The sequence below is a fragment of the Athene cunicularia genome, assembly GCF_003259725.1.
Source record: "Athene cunicularia isolate RWA chromosome 1 unlocalized genomic scaffold, athCun1 chr1_part1, whole genome shotgun sequence".
NCBI classification, from domain to species: Eukaryota; Metazoa; Chordata; class Aves; order Strigiformes; family Strigidae; genus Athene; species Athene cunicularia.
Genome location: NW_020799091.1, coordinates 112896691 through 112914340, shown reverse-complemented (window position 1 = coordinate 112914340; position 17650 = coordinate 112896691). Strand labels below are relative to the sequence as shown.

The 17650-nt window shown below is 39.7% G+C and overlaps 1 protein-coding gene across 4 annotated transcripts in view; it reads left to right on the top strand.

Annotated features, from left to right (window-relative positions):
- EPHA6 (EPH receptor A6) overlaps positions 1 to 17650 on the top strand; it is a 493307-nt gene that overhangs the window by 420789 nt on the left and 54868 nt on the right. For all 4 annotated transcript variants that reach the window (XM_026843385.1, XM_026843366.1, XM_026843375.1 and 1 more), the window contains one exon: positions 4490 to 4699. In XM_026843385.1, coding sequence (XP_026699186.1) covers positions 4490 to 4699 — 210 coding nt within the window. The remainder of the gene's footprint in view (positions 1 to 4489; positions 4700 to 17650) is intronic.

The window sequence follows — 17650 nt, the reverse complement described above, 5'->3', positions numbered from 1 at the left end:
CTAAGTACTTTTAAAAACTAATTAGTAATAAGTAAGGACAAGGGCATGATACTCTGCTAAGGATGGAATAATCAGCAATAGAGTAGAGGACAGAGAATAACTCTTCAGAAAGAAGTCTACTGGAAGAAATCACTCTAGAGGTTGCACTAGGTCAGGGGAATCACATTGCTCTGAATATGACAAATACCACAATGGTTTCTAGAAACTGGAGTATCTCCTGCAAGATCTGTGAACTTTTGCTCTCTGCTTCACACTGACAAGGACTCAGAGTACTGTGTCTTGTTTGGACCTTAATGCTTCAGGAACTTATGAAGTGGGTGGGCAGAGTCCACAACAAAATCAAAAATAATAATTGCTGAGCAAATGAGATCTGTGGACTGAACCTGTGTTAAGCCCAAAGAAAGGGGCAAGAGAGATATTTAGTCTTCAAGGGCATAAAAAGCAGTTGCAAAGAGGAATTGAAATCTGTACTAGTCAAAGTACCATGCTCAAGGGAGGCATCTTATTTAAGTGGGCATCTTATTTCAGATGTGGTGCAGAGTGGGTAGGGTAAGAAATATTTGCCCCAATGGTCTTTAAGTACAGGTTAGAAAAGCATGTCAGGACTGACACAGGGTGAGGAAATTATCCCACTTCAAAGTACCTTCCAGCTCTGTGATTCTGTCATAGCTACATACCAGAGCACCAAAGTGGGTGGGGACACATGGTTATTTCAGGGCATCCCTTTTTTGTTGCTGTAGCTGAATAAGTAAAACAGTTGACCTCATTCAGTACCAGTAATATAAGCATATAAACATGATAATATGAAGCATAAGTTATACTTCTAGGAAATAGTAAGTTGCAACTTGAATTTTGGAAGATTTATCCTAATAAAATTCTACTATTTACTTTGCATCATAAAATACTAACAATAAATGTATAGCAAAAACTACATCTTTCATGTCATGACCAGTACGAACTGTCACTAGTGAATATGATCTATGTCAGACATAGACACACCATTTTCAGTGCTGTTCTCCATCTAAAATAAGATCTGAATCATCTGCGGTAAAGTATTTAGACCTGCAGCAAATCCTGTATGCTTCTCAGAATATGAGGGCATAAAAATGTGCTGATTTATAGGGCAAATAAAGAAGTGGATTTGAGAATAGACAAAAGTCCAGAGACAATACAGAAAAATTCAATGACCATGCCTCCAAAAGGTTACTCAGTAGTAAAATAGAAGAAATCTGAAGAAGAAAAATTCCATGAGCTTGTAAAAAAGCACTGAAATAGTGCACACTGGAGCTGGAACTAGAGGGTGAAGAGCAATGAAACTCAGGATACCATCCTTCCTCCCCTGTAGTAACTGACCCTCTTAACTGACCCATTATACGTCAGTGCTATTGAAAGGTATGTAACAGGAGGAGAATATTTTGTGTACTTAAGGTTTTCAAAAGCAAACAGTACCTGAATGAAAAAAAAACATTTTTTTTCAGGAAATTTGCAAGGCTGCATAAATGCACTGGAAACTACTCAGATATTGCATCTATACTCAGCTGTTGAGAAAAGTTTATTTAGCAACACTGTTAAAGCCTGATTAAAATTTGATGGGATGATACGATAAATGCAGTAAGTCCACTGAGGTCTGAACTGCTGCCAGTATTGATTAACACCCTTAACACCCCAGTGGGAATCCTATCAAAAGCGTATTTCAAATCTAAGCTATGGGAATCAAAATAAAGCCCTGGATAACAACTGCCATATCATTCAGATGAGTGTTTTAGGTCCCTATATGACAAGAGAATGAAATGAGACAATGGAAAGTTGCCAAAGGATTGGTTTAACTCACAGATGTACATGGGGATTCACAAATGCTGAAAGTATGAGGCCAGATTCATAACTAATTTCATCAGCTTAGTTGACTTTTCCAAGGATTAAATATGGCCTATATTCTCTGTCTTGATCAGCTTAAATCAGACAAATATTTTGATATATAGGAAGATAACAGTTGATAGATTTAAGGGAATACAACTGGCATGGAAACTGATGCAGAATGATTACAGAGAGACTTGAGAGAGAGAGAAGACTGCTTTGCTGACAGGAAAAATGTAGTTGTTCCAACTGCAAGGCTGGCAATGAAAAAATACGAAAACCAAGCATGAGAAGGGATGGAGGAGTGCAAATGCAGAAGAGGATTCAGATAAATATACAGAGGGAGAAGGAGAACAGAATAAAATTGCAGCTGCTATGTTAGCAAGTCTGTCATTTCTTTAAAGGTGGACATAAGAAGCTTGAACTTTTTGTGTCAAGGCAGAAGCACAAAGAAATTTGAAAGAGGGAGAGAATGGCAAAAGCATGAGATTGTTTTTAACTCAGGCATTTCTGCTATACTGAAAAGACAAATCTGAGATTTGGAAAAAGCAGAAAAAGGTTATTTTTTAATGAAAAATCAGTCAAGCATGATCTAGATTTGAAAGAGCACAAATTAAAAAAGGAAGGAATTAATGCTTGTGATCCAAGGGGACAAAAGGTTAAGGAAGGTGTTGCAGATGATTCTGAGGCTTGTTGAAAGAATGGAGCTGTTAACGATGATAAGGTGAAAGTAAAATCTAGATGTTTGGGGGGTTGGTTCTGTTTGCTACTTTATTGCAGGGGCAGTTATTTTGCAAAACTAAGTTATAGGTGCTTTGTTCCAAATCCTAATTCTACAGTAAGCTAAAAAAAGTTATCCATAAAGGGTGTGAAGAGTACTGACTGTTTTCAAGCAGCTTAATAAATTGTGAGTCACTTGAACACTTAGAATTATTAAATCAAAAGGAAACACAGAATCCTGTGTGGCTTCGTTACATAAAACATTGGATAGGGTTCATGTCCTTCCTTTGTTAGAATAGGCTTAAAGTATTTAAGAATATTATTTTTTTCTCTCTCTTTGCTTAATTGCTAGATGGAGAGGTTGGTTTTTGTTTTTTTTAAATATCTGTCACTGGCATGTTTTGGACTCTGAGAGGCTCCCCTTATACTTATGGTAGGAGCCTGTGATAGGGAATGCCATAGGCATATAATAGGGTATGTCCTTCTGTAAAATGTCTGGTCACATTTGTGTCTTGACCCTCAGCTGAGTGTCATCTGCAGAACTAACTTTTCCATGTCTAGGTTTTTGGGGATTGTTTATTCATGGGGGTTTTGGTAACCTTAATTACATCTGTACTAATTCTGTATTTCTTTAAATGTTTATATCCTGATTAGCTATAGATATAGGCCCCAAGTAATAGAATCACAATGGAAATACTGAAATATTTTGCTGATCGGGGGTAAAGTTAAGCATATATGTACAGTTTGGACTGTTGCTTTGCTGAATCTAGTGAATTTACTCAACTTACCATAAACTTCTCCCCTACAAAAATCATCTTGTTTAAACATATGAACTAAGCAATAGAAGAGTCCTGAGTGCTGATCAGAACACTGCTATTTGTCTGTAGCCCAATGCTGAAGGTTTTGAAACAGAAAATGGGAAGTTAACCTGCTTGCAGGAAAGTGTTGTTTGGTTTTGTTTGGCTGTTCCTGCTAACATAAAAGCCTGGCTCACTGAATAATCCATGAGAAGCTAAATGTCTCCTTGCTGAGGTCACAAAAATACTGCTGTAAGCAGTCTGCTGTAAATGGTAGATAGGGCAGGCAGAGCCCATAATCTGTTTTCTGTACAGGTACTCCCTAGGTCCCCACTGCCACATAATTCAAGGAGCCTCCTGATGTAGGAGGTATGGAAGTGTTAAATTTAATGTTGCAGATAGGAAACTGAGGTCTACCAAGACTGCTCAGATGAACAAGCGCGGTTAACAACATAACTCTTATTTACATGTTCAACTTCAAAAGATTTCAGCAGGAGTTAAGCAGCTTAATACATTCATGGGCCTGAGTTTAACAGGCTTAGTCAGCCAGAAAGACTTTGCAAAAGCTACATGACCCCTGAATTTCAGCCCATATCTCCTTTTGAAACTAGTGCTGAGAGATTATGTGATGTTAGGTGCAGAACAGACATGAAGTAAAGCACCAAACTTTTTCCAGGTTTGGGATTTTTTTAAACAAACACCCCCACCACTGCCAAAAAAAAAAAAAAGCAGTAAGTGAGGTAATGGCAGTACCTCATGCAGTCTAGGCTGAGGTAATAAAAAGAGGGGGCTTTGTTTCCCAGGTCATGATGCAAGAGAGGATTTTTGCTGTGTGTTTGGGGAGAGCATTCTTAGTAACTGAGGATAAAAGACATTAAATGCTGTCAGTAGAAATATTGTGGAGCGTGAGAAAATGTGGAAGGGGGATAAACTGCACAATGAGAGATGGGATAGCTTGCACTGCTGACCAAGTTAAATACTTGAAGAAACAAGCTTGCAGCAGGCAGGTTGTCTGGATGGGTTGCAAATGTATTTTAAATATGAGCTGTAGTTAATATCGCTAGTACAAAATTAATAAAAAGTAGCTTTATTCTTTGAACTTTCATCTTTACTTGCAGAAGCATGATGGCCACTTCACAGTCATCCAGCTGGTTGGCATGCTACGAGGGATTGCATCTGGCATGAAGTACCTCTCAGACATGGGCTACGTACACCGTGATCTGGCAGCCCGTAATATCTTGGTCAACAGTAATCTCATGTGCAAAGTCTCTGATTTTGGTTTGTCACGAGTGTTAGAGGACGATCCTGAAGCTGCTTACACAACAAGCGTAAGTTTGTCTTATCTAATTTGAACAGTTGATTGCCCTGTGCCTCTTTTATTCCACTTTCAGATTTGTCTATGCCATCAGAATAGTAGTTTGAATTGGCTTTGTTCCATTCTCAGTCTGTGTGGTTTAATAGCACTGCCAATGTGCTTAAGTTGTTTTGCTTTTTGGCTGTGTAAGGGCTGTATAATAAACTTTGGCAAAAGGGTTTTTAAGCAAATGTGCAAGTATAACTGAGAGAGCATTTACATTCTTGTTTGAGTTTTGTTGGTTGGGGTTTTTGCTCTACGTTGTTTCCCCTTCTGCTAGCTTGTGTTTATTTACAAAGATATGTTTTTAAAAGGGGGATGGGGGAGGAGAGAATCTCACTTAATTCCACTCTTGGAAGCATGGTGTCAAGCCTTGTATTCATAAATCAAAATTTTCATTTTGTTTCTCTCAAGATCACCTTCTAACATGGTATGTAGGACCTTTCTCTCAGGGTTTAATACTTAAATTACTTGCATCACATAAGGAATTTTTTATAGTGGAAAATGGTGCTGGGGGGTGTTTTTTGTTTGTGGTGTTGTGGAGAGGCCCCACTGAAGTGAAAAAGTCTTGAACGTGGAGAAAGTTGTTGAAATTTGACTTGGAAGAAGAAGGTAGATCGCACCTACAGTATGAAGCAAGCAGGGGAAGGAGTGTGTTGGTGCTAATAAAATTACAAGTTTGGATACAGTAATTCTTCTCTATATCAAAATGTTCAGTTACATTCCTGTTATGAGTATTACCACATTAAGAATCTTAGCTAATTACAAGCTGATTTCAAGTAACTTTCATATCTATCATTGAAACTAAACTTATTTCAGAGCTAGAGTGCATTCTCATTAGTACTCTCACAAAATGCACAGAATTTGTATGTTCCCATGATAGGGCACAATGTCAGAATTCTAATAGAGATAACAAATTAGCGTTAAATAATTTATTTCAACCTTTTGTTCTATTTCACGTTAAAAAGTGATATATGGCCAAAATGAGGAACTCATCTAATTTAACTGTATTGTAGTACTCTGGTGTATTCAAAATTGTAATGGGATTACAGACCTTTATATATATATATATATTTTTTTTTTTTATTTATTATTATTATTTTTATTTTTTTTTTTTAAGCTTAAGCTTAAAATAGGGATGTTCTGAAAATTTGACTGTAAATTCCACTTCTTAGAACAAGGTCTACACAGAACTACAAGCTGACTAGAGCTGAACAAGTCACTTTGCAAGGTGTTCTATCAGTATTAATATGCAATATTAATTGGGGACGGCAAAAAAAATCTTTTTTTTTTCCTTTATAAGGCAGATTTCCCTCATGTAGTTTTCAAGACCTCTTTTGCTTCACACTGCTTCTTAGTATAAGGCTCGAAAGGAAAAATAAACATTACTGCAGCTTCACAAGTTATCCCATGTTAGCGGATCATGGCTAATTGTCCATATGAGCGTGCTCAGTTGGCAGCAAATGTCCCCAGTGACAGGCAAGTTAAGTTACATTGCTCAGCACTGATCACGGGCTAATCGGCTCAGCTGGTGGAAAGCACTGGAATTAGGTTCAGAAAAAGCACCAAATGATAATTTGAGGCTTTCAGCTATTATTTATGCTGTAAATTTCTACCGGATACCAGTACTGAACATAGAGTTTTTCAGAGGGGTTAGTGCCTGCCTTTCTCATCATAGCCAGAGCTTCCTTTAATCAGGAAATGCAGTGTTGTGAAGAAGGAGTATTTCATGGCAGTGTATCTGTGTTGAGGGACTTTCTTGAAACATAGGACAGGCTTTGATGAAATGCTCACTATTTTCCTGTCAGTTCACCTAGCTGACTAGTGTGAGAGTCTGAGGCAGTTGTAGGTGGGATACCTCAGAGCCATTGCTCCAGTCCTCCAAGGTTGCAGCCACATGTTGTACCAGAAAATCATACTGAGCAGGTATCTATAACATGTCCATCAGGATACTGCAGATAAGGAGGAGACATTACAGAGGCTGATGGCCAGTTGCAGGATCCTGTGTCAGCCATGCATTTAAGGTGAATCTGCTTTGACTGTAAACTCCACAAAGAAGATCAACAAGCTTTGAAACTCCAGTGGGAAGATGCTATGTGTCATTATAATATGAACTAGAAACTTTGTAAATGGGAAGAATTCAAAGCAACAGAGTCAGGCAAAACAGAACAAAAAGCATTTTAAATCATTCATTCTTTCAATTCCAGCTCCCTCTGTCCTTGCAAATCCTTGCAGATTGTTTCGATCACTGTGGCTGAGTCTGCCCAATCCTCTTCTGTCACCTCTGGTCCTGAGGGTAGACTGACTGCTGCATCCCTGGTCTGTGTTGCAGTCACTCTCTATGATCTGGTGATAGCCAGGTTTTCTGTGGGATGGTCTTGTCTGCCATGTGCTCCATCCTCTGGGTCTTGTTCCCCTTGAGCAGGCCCAGTAGGTGTTCTCTGTAGGAATGCTCTGTAGGGAGTCGAATAGCCCTGTCACTTTTTGAAGGAACACAGCACAATTATGACCAAAAGAGGGCGGGGAGAGGAAGAAGGAAGCGTTTGTCACAGTGGCTGTGGAGGACTTGGTGAAGACTTTCACCCCTTAAGCAGTCTTTCATGGTAATGGAAGAGAATAGAAGCCCACACTGGATGTCACGTCTCCTTTCAGCTTTCACTGACCATCACTGTGTCATTGACCTTTCTCCTCATCGTGAACATCTTCCCAACAGCAGGCCATGTGTATTTAACTAGAGTTTTTTGTGTTATCTATTTAGTTCCATATTGTGCTTTTGCCATAGGAAGGTTAAACCCTCAGTGCTCTTACAAAGGTTCTGGTGATTTTAGAATTCATGTTTCTTCTCCACAGAGATTTTTCATGATAACAGCCCAGTATCTGTAGCTACAAGAAACCCCTAGAGTGGGTCTGCATATTGAATAGTAGTATTTTTAGGTTCACATCTCCCAGTACACCACCGTCAGTGCTCAGAGGAAACTAATTTTTATTCCCCTTTTTGTCTTAGTCCTGGTGTGAGAAATAGAATGGTACAACTGTGTGCTCTCTTTGGAAATGAGCTACAAGATGGTCTAAGCCAAAAAATAGAATTCTGTATCTGTGATGCTGTGTCAATATTGTGTGAATATATTCCCAGACATAAAAATTGACGAAAAAGACAAACTATGACAAAACAGGTTGCATTCTCCCAAAAATAAGCCGAAATACCCTTGTACCTTGTGAATTTATATCTGAGCAGGCACAGCATTGAGTCAGATGATTGACATCTTTTGCTTTGTCTTCCTGTTGTCATTCAACATATGTATCTTCATCTTTACTTGATGGTTTAGAATAGATCTTTCTCATGGCACATCCTCCCACACGCAGGGCAAAAATCAGGAATCAAAGTCTAGGAACAGCAGTAAAACTGGTAGGGAAAATCTGGAAAGGAAACCACCTAGAAAATGACTACATTCTGTGCTCACAGTGAAACACTAGTTAAGTACTGATGGAAGACCTGACAGATGCCCCAAAATAACACAGTTTAAGATCATTGTTTCCCAAGAATTTCAGACTGTGACACTACTGGTTAAAGAGCTGTTGAATGCTTTAAAACAGTACATGTGAAAAGTGACATCTCAGAAAACAGCTTCCTGACTTCCATTAAGGGCTTTTTTTATTGTCCTCCAACCTATTAAGATAAAGGATGCAAATGTATTTTTGATAAGAGGGTTGGTAGGAAGTAAGAGATTGGCTTCTGTTTGTTATCGGGAATTTCAAAACTTACACCAAGATAAAATTTTAGAATAGGAAGGAGGAATTAAGAGCTAGGAACATCTGACAGTCAATCATTGTCTTTCAGATTGATCAGGAAAAGATAAGGTAAATTTTGGGGTAACTGAATAGTATGGGTTTTTTCCACGCAGACAAAATTTTCATTTTTAGTAGTGGTTTCCAAGGCAACAGTCACTCATAAAAGACATTTCTAGTATATAAACAAGCATTTCTGTGAATACAGAGAGAACATCTAGGCTCTTGCATCCCTGCTTTTAGATAGACTGTGTTATATGATGTAGATTCATTTAGTTTAAAACAGAGTTGGGGTTCACGTGTTCCAAAAAGAACCATATGCCTCCAGAAAAACAGAATGTGTACATACATGTAATCAGAATAGGATCTGTGGCACTACTGAAAAAAAAAGGACTAAACTGGTATTTCTGTTAAAGGTGATACCTTAATATTCTGCATTAATCTCATTTTTAGTGAGACAAAAAACTGCTACAAACTGAATTATATGATACATAAGGAAATGTATTCTAGATTTATCAACTATTTCTGAATTTAGCTTTAATATATAGAATACTATTTCCATAATAATAGCTAGATAATTGATTTATTGCATTTCATTTCCTGAATGATTTGATGAACTTTATGGGTCTGACTCTTCTCAGGCCAGTTGGAAAAAATACCCCATCCAGGGAGATTTCTGGCTTTTTAGATTGATTAGAGGAGTAAAGCAGATTGATGCCAGTAATCTATATAAATACTGGTAAGTAGCAAAACTGTGGAGGGCAGGGATCGGGATGAAGACAATATTTTTTACTTTGTTACCTAATTTCCATATGTCCAGACATTTTCCATTTTCTCTTTCTTGTACACAAATAGTGAGTTTGGGGGGAGAAGGTAAATAATGGGTTTAGGGGAAGGCGTAATTTGCTAGAAAGTAAAACAAGATGCAAATGATCTTCTAGTTAATTTGGGATGTCAACCAATAGTTTCTGAACAACCTGAGAACTATGATAAGCATATTGCCTAGACATTTACTTTAAGAATCGAATTAATCATAGACAACAGACTAAATTGATTATTGACAACCATTCAGAAAATGAAAGAGAGAAAGAGGCTGTGTACTGTAAAGGTCTGTATTAATCTGTTTTCAGGAAAACCAATTGGTGACATAAGGTTGAGCACAATCATTGTTAACTAGTTAATTCTGTATGTAATGAGACAACAGCATGTTTTGTCATCACCAAACTGAGAGTAACGGAATGATAGGCAGGATGCGTTATGACCGTGTTTGGTTCTCAGTCTGAAACCAGGCATGTGGTGTGGAATCCCACCAAGCCTTCCCCTTATCTGGAAGAGTTTTTTTACATCTGATCTCACTATAGACTGGCTGGGTTAAGGTGGTTTGTAACTGTGAGAAGGGTAGTATTTGTTCTCCTCAAGCTTTGCAACTTCATCTTGCTAGGCTGAAGCCTGACATGGGTATCTTGCCTGAATACGCTGTTGAAAGCCAAGTTGAAACCACATGGCCCGGGCCTGTTTGTGAACCCCACTTTTGTTCATCTTTCCATAGCCAGGTAACTCTTTGCAGCAGCCATGTTCTCATCATGGCATCTGTCCACCTTAGCATCTAAAAGGAGGGCATGCACATTCACCAGTCCTCTAAGTCTTCCTTCCAGCTTGTAATGCAGTCTTACATCCTGAGAGCTCCAAACAGAAAATCAGCTTATTTAATGATTCTTAGTGGGATGTACCCTTCTTCTCTTTGTGATACTTGCCTCGTGCCACCCCATGGTCTTCCTATTCAGTCTGAAAAACCCTTTCTCGTCTCTTTCTCACTGTATCTACTCTATAGCCAAGTATCAGATGCAGGATATTTGTTCAGACAGTATTTTGTAAGATGACACATTAGCTGGAAGTGGGGGTAAAGGAAAAGAACAATTATTTCCATTTCTCTTGCCATTTAGTTAAGAGGTAAGTATTTAGTCCTTGTGGCCACAAGTAGAATGTGTGCCATTCATGACTTGACTCCTACTTTTTGGGACAAGTGCTGATGTTTGCAGAAACCTTTTAATTAAAGGTTGCATCCTTCCAGGGCTGCTATTATAATATTGTATGCCAAATTAGGGATACAGAACTCAGTGAGATCCTGAAGGGGTTGTCTTCTGACAAGGCAATCAGTATCATCTTGCCTCATCAGGATTATTGTGCTCGTGTGCAGGAATCCAGCTGCTGGCAGCTGCTGCCTATCTCCAGACACTCTATGTCCCTGTTCTTAGCTGGGCGTCAGCCTGCTGAGTGCAGTGGGTTGCTTTTAACTACAGTATAACAGTAGGGGTGACTCTAGTGGAACTCTGATACTAACATACAAAGTAAATATTTTCAAGTAGTTAATTTCTCAGAGCGTGAGCAAGAAGGAAAGCAACAAGTTAATAAGAGCTATGCTAATATGCTTGGCCTGCACCCGTGTATGGGAGATGCAGTAACTAGTTTTAAAGTGTGTGATGGGATTCACATCAAGTGGTGGTGAAATGAATCACCTTCAGATGCGTTTTCAGCTTCACCTAGATCCATTCCCTGTTCTTGGAGGATGCATGGGGTCAGAGTCCCTGCATGTGCCCCATTCAAGCCTCTGTCTTCTGTTGTGCTGGCCCAGACAAAAATAAAATGTGTTCAGGTTATGCTTAAAGACAAATAGCCAACAGGTAAAGGAGTTGCTGAAGAAAGACATGTCTTGGAAGAAAAAACTTGTTGCATTTTGGGTTCTAACAGTGTGAGGTGTGATGACTTTTAATAAAGTAGTTGTATGTTTAAAAGGAACAGAAGTCCCAGACTTACTCCTTCAGTGTAGGCCATGGTTCTTGCTATTTACTAGGGTTATTTAGAGTAGCCCCTGAAGATGAAAGTATGTATCTCTGACAAACTCTTAAGTATTTTAATACATCCACTCTCTTAGATTCTCTCTTCAGCTTTTATTCAGCTTTGATCTCAAGTATATTTAAGAGATTTTCTCATTTATTTAACCCTCCTGAAAGTTAGTAATAGATATGTTAACAGGATATAACACAGACCACAACAAAAGCAGACCCTTAGTAGGAAGGCCCAAGGACAGTGAGACATAAATAGAATTACATTTTCTCTCCACGTTTTGTCAAACTTTCTACTTCTGCGAGTACTATCTTACTCCCTGTAACAGTTGTCATTTTAGTTCTGAGAAAGTATGGGAAAAAAAGTATGAAAGCATTTAGATGTACAGAGAATCAAAATTATCTTAATTCGGTGAGATTTCTAAATTAAATGGATGAATTTAATTGTAAAACTTAATATATTAGCACTCTCATCCCTGCTTTTCCTCCCCCACCACACCACCCCAAGTAGGAACTCCAAATATGCATTTCACAGAGAACCACAGTTGGAAATTTTGCATTTTACATTTTCATACTCACAATCATTGTGTTGAACTCAACACAAGTATGGCCTAACATCTTGGCTGTAAAAACGGTGATATTTTACACTTCATTCCTAATGTGACTTTCAGAGTATCATCGCATAATTCATCATAACCTAATTTAATTTCCAATTAAAAGGAGAAATTGTACTGTAATCAATCTAAAAATTGCTGCCTTTAGAGATTTGCAATCTCTGCCTTTCTATTATCTTGGATTTCAACTCTCTCTGACTCCTCCCAATTTAATATTAACAAATTTGAGTATTAAACTCTACATATTATTAAACTCTACATATATGTGCTTTACTATTTCTCAGATTGGTTCTCTGGTCATCTGTAAGTGTGTTTATGGAAAATGGAGGTGTGCATTTACAAATTATTTATAGGGTAGGATTCAGGATAGACTACTTATAAAGTGTCAGAGCTGTTGAAGATCATAACATCTAGGAGATAAATGATTAATCTGTTTGTGATATTTAATACTTCCAGTGATTGCATTGATTTTTTTTTTTTTTTTTTTAATTACTTTGTCTGGGAATAGTAAAGCATACTTTGGTGCAGTGGTTTTCAACCTTCCATAATGCATAGATTCCTGAAATTTATCCAGTGGAGATACAAGCTTTGTTAGAAATTTCCCTTTTGTGGGTTTTTCGCATGGCACATTGGACTTTGGTATCTGTCACAGAGCTCCTTAAAGTATTCCACAGACTCTAAGGGGTTGATATACCCCAGGATGAAAACCCATTCTGCTGTTGGGAGTATTTTCTGTTGATTCACTGCATATATATTTTTACTGAACTCATGGTAGCTGCTGTAACAAGGAAAGACATAGGGATTAGGGTTATGAGAGTTATCGCAGGTTATGAGTGGTAGCCCAACAATCAGAAAAGATCTGTTTAGCTCTGACTGTGAATGCCATTAAAAACAGCCTCTGTTCCAGAGAATTAAGAGGAAAATGTACCTACCTACTGCAGAGATGTCAAGTAACGCAGGAAATTCACATCAGTGAGTCTTTTATCTAGACTAAAAATTTTGCTCAGATGATGATTGGAAACACACTGTGTTAAATAATGAATGGTCTAGGTCAGAAATGTACATTCTTGTTTCATAAAGTACAAAAGTAAAGGTATGTTCAATTAAGTTAAATGATGGGAAATTCAAAACTGTTTTAAAAGACGGCAAATATTTTTATCACAGAGTGTGTAATTAACCATGCAGCTGGCTGCTACAGAAAACTATTTGGGCCAAGATTTCAACAAGTTGGTGGGATTTTTTTTTTTTTTAAAAAGGGGTGAATATTCTTAGGAAGAAATAATATCCAGTTATTACAGTCAATAACGATTTAAAGAGAGATGATATCTCATATTTCAGACTAAGAAAGTAAGAAGAACAGGAAGAAAACAAATGTGAATGAGAAGTAGCAGAGTGTGGATTATTTTCAGCTTTTCACACCTTCCCCTAAAACATCTGATAAGGCTACTGCCACAGGTTATGGGAGATAAGAGCACCTTGGGTTTGATTCACTATGACAATTCTTGCTTCAAACCATAAGAGTAACTAACCACTAAAACAAACTGGGTGTGGATATGCAGGATGTCTGTAAAAGTTATTGAATAAGGACTGTACCTTTCTAATAGACATGCCCCATCTCATACAGAAAGGTCTGTACAGGATTCACACAGTGAAATTCTATGCTGCATGCTACACAGATGCAAAATAAATCATCCCAGCCTCAAGATTTTTCAGTAAGTCACTTCTTTTACCTAGTTTAGTTCTGCAAAATGAATTTGTGAGTGAAAGCGGTAATAAAATGTGACTGTGGGACTTGCAATCCAAATTGAAACAGTTGTGGAGTACAGTCCAACAGAAAGACTCTACAATGGTGTACAGCAGTAAAAACAGGCAGAACAGAGCGAGCATATAAATCTGCAGAAGTTTAAAATGGTTTACATGACCCTACTGAAACAATATAGAATTTAAAATTTAACCAAAATCACTGTTTTGGGGAAAAAAATTCAGAGATCAAAAAGGGTAATAGAATGTAAGGAGGCAGAGACTATCATTTAGTACTTTTGCAGTGCAAGTAGTGACAAAAATTAGCCAAGTTAACTTTTGAAGATAAAATGACCAGTGCAAAAACTTCTTTGTTCAAAAAAAAATTGTAATAAAAAGACACTGAAATAGATCGTAATGATCAGCTTAAATAACAGATAGATCACGGAATGGAACTGAGGAGAAAACTAGCCTACAAAAATGCATCTGCAATTTCACTATAGCTTGGCTGATCAAAAGCAAGCAGTAACAGAGCAAACAAAAAACAACAGGCCAAGAGCTTTTTGAAGCCAACATACAAAAGATTAAATTAGATAGGTTCTTCAGCTAGATCTTGAATGTTAGGATGCTGATATGGAAATGTATTTTAATTGAATTGATTCATGTTTTGTTACCTGAATTTAGAGTGCAGTAATATGATTTGCCTTTTCGTATAAAACTGATCCCTAGCTTACTTCCAAAAGCAAAAAAAGTTATTTTTCATTGTTACATTCTTCTGTGGTGTTGAGTTTCTGATTTTGCTTTGTAGTTGTCACACACCATTAGGGGAATAATACGTGCCTTTATTTTTTAATTCAGATATGAAGAAACACTAAATAAAATGTGCAGCATCAAAGGCTAGATGAGGGTTTATGGGACCACTGTTCTTTATTTCATTCTTTGTTGTTAGGTTCCAGACAGAATTCTGGAAAACAATTGATACAACTTTGTGTGTCCCGTAAAAAAAACCTCCTTTCTAATTTGTAGTTTAATCACATAACAAACAATTGTCTCTTCTGTGGGAAATGCAAGTTTCATTACCAGGAGATACCAATTTGTTTAATGGGTCTGAAGTGTACCTGTTTGTTGGAGTGAATGGGGCCAGCCAAAAACATGAAGCAGTTGTATAACACTCTACCTGTACAAAGGGAAGAGACACTCTTAGCAGACCCTTTTGCTGTTAGTCTTCCTTCTGCATAGCTCATCACAGTATTGTGGAGTCCCCGCTGGTAGGGAACACAAAGCATGACTATAAAGACAGATCACCATTTAGAAAGGAAACAACGATAAGCTGGGAAGCCTCTGGAGCTGTGTCCTGGTTCAGCTAGGATAGGGTTAAGTTTCCTCAGCAGAGAGGGGGAAGGGATCTCCAGGCAGGTTATTCATACCATGCTGATGTCAGGTCATGGCGCAGGAGCGCGGGGAACTTTTCCTTTGTGGCTTTGATGATGGGGAGCTCATGGCGGGTTTGTTCTGTAACCATTGCGGTATTTCTCTGTATATCTTTTGTCTTCTTACTGTTATTGATGTTTATTGTTGTCATCATTCCTACTGTTGTTGTTCAGATTGTTTATCACACTGTTGTATTAAATTTCTTCTTATTTTAACCCGGAGTTTGTGCCTCACTGCCAGCCTGACTGGCTGATGGTGGGGGAGGGGCAACAGCAACGTGGTCTCCAGTCCTGGCAGGGCTTAAACCACCACAGCCCTTTTTGGCACCCAATGTGGGGCACAAGAGGGCTGAATTAAGAATCAAAAAGGGACAGACCCTGACCAGAGTGTGTTAGAGCAATCTGTTGTGTGTAATTTTTCTGTTTGTATTTGTACTGTTTGATAAGAAAATGATTGCAATGCTGGCCCACTTGCTTGCGTGGTGGGGCTCGATTAACCCTTATAACCAGTATATGATCCCACTGGTGGTGTATGTTATCGGTGGAAAATGTATAAAGGGTCTTATTTTGCTGTACTGGCTCCTGACTGCTTATAATGTGTTTGTATTGCTGTGCTTGGGGGCGGGCCAGTACCTGTTTGCTGCTGGGCTTTTGTTAGGGGTCGCATCCCCTCTATGGGTGAGCCAGGGGAAGAGATCCTCTCGGTTCTTGAGAGTTTCAATTATCCTTGGAGCATCCAGGCCAGTGTGATTGTGGCACAATGCCTTCTGAATGCCTGTCAGATGTTGTTTTGGGCCATGTGGCACTTCTCTCACAACAGCAGTGCCCAGAAACCTGCCCCGAGGTCAGATAATAGTGAGTGGCAAGGGGTGTGGGAAAAGATGGGCAAAGGCCTGAGTCAGTGGGCACGTCCAATGCTTTGGAACTTCACTCCTGAGCAAATGCAAAGCCCTGAGAAGCTGATGGAGTGCTTAGAAAGGGTGTGTTACCAAGCTGGCAAAACCCAGGAGAGAGAAATCACTGCAATGTGTTGGGGACTTGCCCATGCCTACCGTGTCCTCTTTAATACCACCCACTGCCCTCAAGGGGGAGAAAGGGCTACAGAATCTGAGAGTGAAGTTCATGGTACAGCAGCTGGGATGGGGGAACAGGCAGAGCCAGTATCAGTTGCCTCCACCAGCACAGCAGCTGAGCCAGAGAGCCAGGCAGTGCCGGTATCAGTCACCCCGATACAGAAACCCAAATATACCAGAAAGTCAGTTCGCAGAGTGAGGGATGAGGATGAGCCAGGCCCATCAGGGGAACAGGAGGAAGGACCAAAGGTGATCGTCCGATCTCTATTCCCAGCTGAGCTGCGAGATATGTGGAGAGATTTTGGCCGCCTGGAAGGCGAGCAGATTTGCACCTGGCTGCTCCGATGCTGGGACAATGGAGCCAGTGCTTTTGAGATGGAGGGGAGAGAGGCCAAGCAGCTGGGATCTTTGGCCAAGGATGCTGGCATTGATAGGGAAATAGGGAGACTCAAACCCTCAGCCTTTGGAGGCGAATCCTGCTCAGTGTAAGGGAGAGGCACCCCTACAAGGATGATATCCTATGTCAGCTAGGCAAATGGACCAGCATTGAGAAAGGCATCCAGAACCTCAGAGAACTGGCTGTGTTTGAGATGATCTATGGTGATCTGAATGATGAGCAGTTACCCATGGACCCAGATCAGGCCCCTTGCACACACCTGATGTGGCGAAAGTTCCTGAAGAGCGCACCAGAAGCACACTCGAAATCATTGGCAATAGTGTCCTGATGGACAGACACCCAGACTCTAACAGTGGATGGAGTGGTTGGCAAGCTCTGGCAATATGAGGGAAATCTCCCCTCATCTCAGCATTCCTGGGTCTCAGATGTGGAGGAACTGTCTCAGACGGTCCAGAAAATGAAAGTGGACATGTCCTACGTTCCACCTGCACGGGCTGATGTCTCATCCATTAGAAGTAAATGTTTCCCCACCCAAGAGAAAGGCAGCAGAAGGTACACACCCTGGCTGCACGAGTAGAGCAGCTGAAAGGGAAGACCATCACAAAAAGGGAGTCCTCCAAGAAGAGTGCAGCTCCAGTTTCCAGTCAGAAATCCCCCAGACAGAATAGAACGGCCAACATTATGTCTGACCCTCTTGAGGGGACCAGTAAATCATTCTTTCAAGAAGTGAGTGATGATGAGCAGGATTAGAGGGGCCCTGCCTCCAGCCAGGTGGAGGAAAGGGATAATCGGATTTACTGGACAGTGTGGATCCGATGGCCTGGCACATCAGACCCACAAGAGTATAAGGCTTTGGTGGACACTGGCGCACAGTGCACCCTGATGCCATCGAGCTACAGTGGGGTTGAATCCATCTGCATCTCCGGAGTGACAGGGGGATCCCAACAGCTGACCCTACTGGAAGCTGAAGTGAGCCTGACTGGGAAGGACTGGCATAAGCACCCCATTGTGACTGGCCCAGATGCCCCGTGCATCCTGGGCA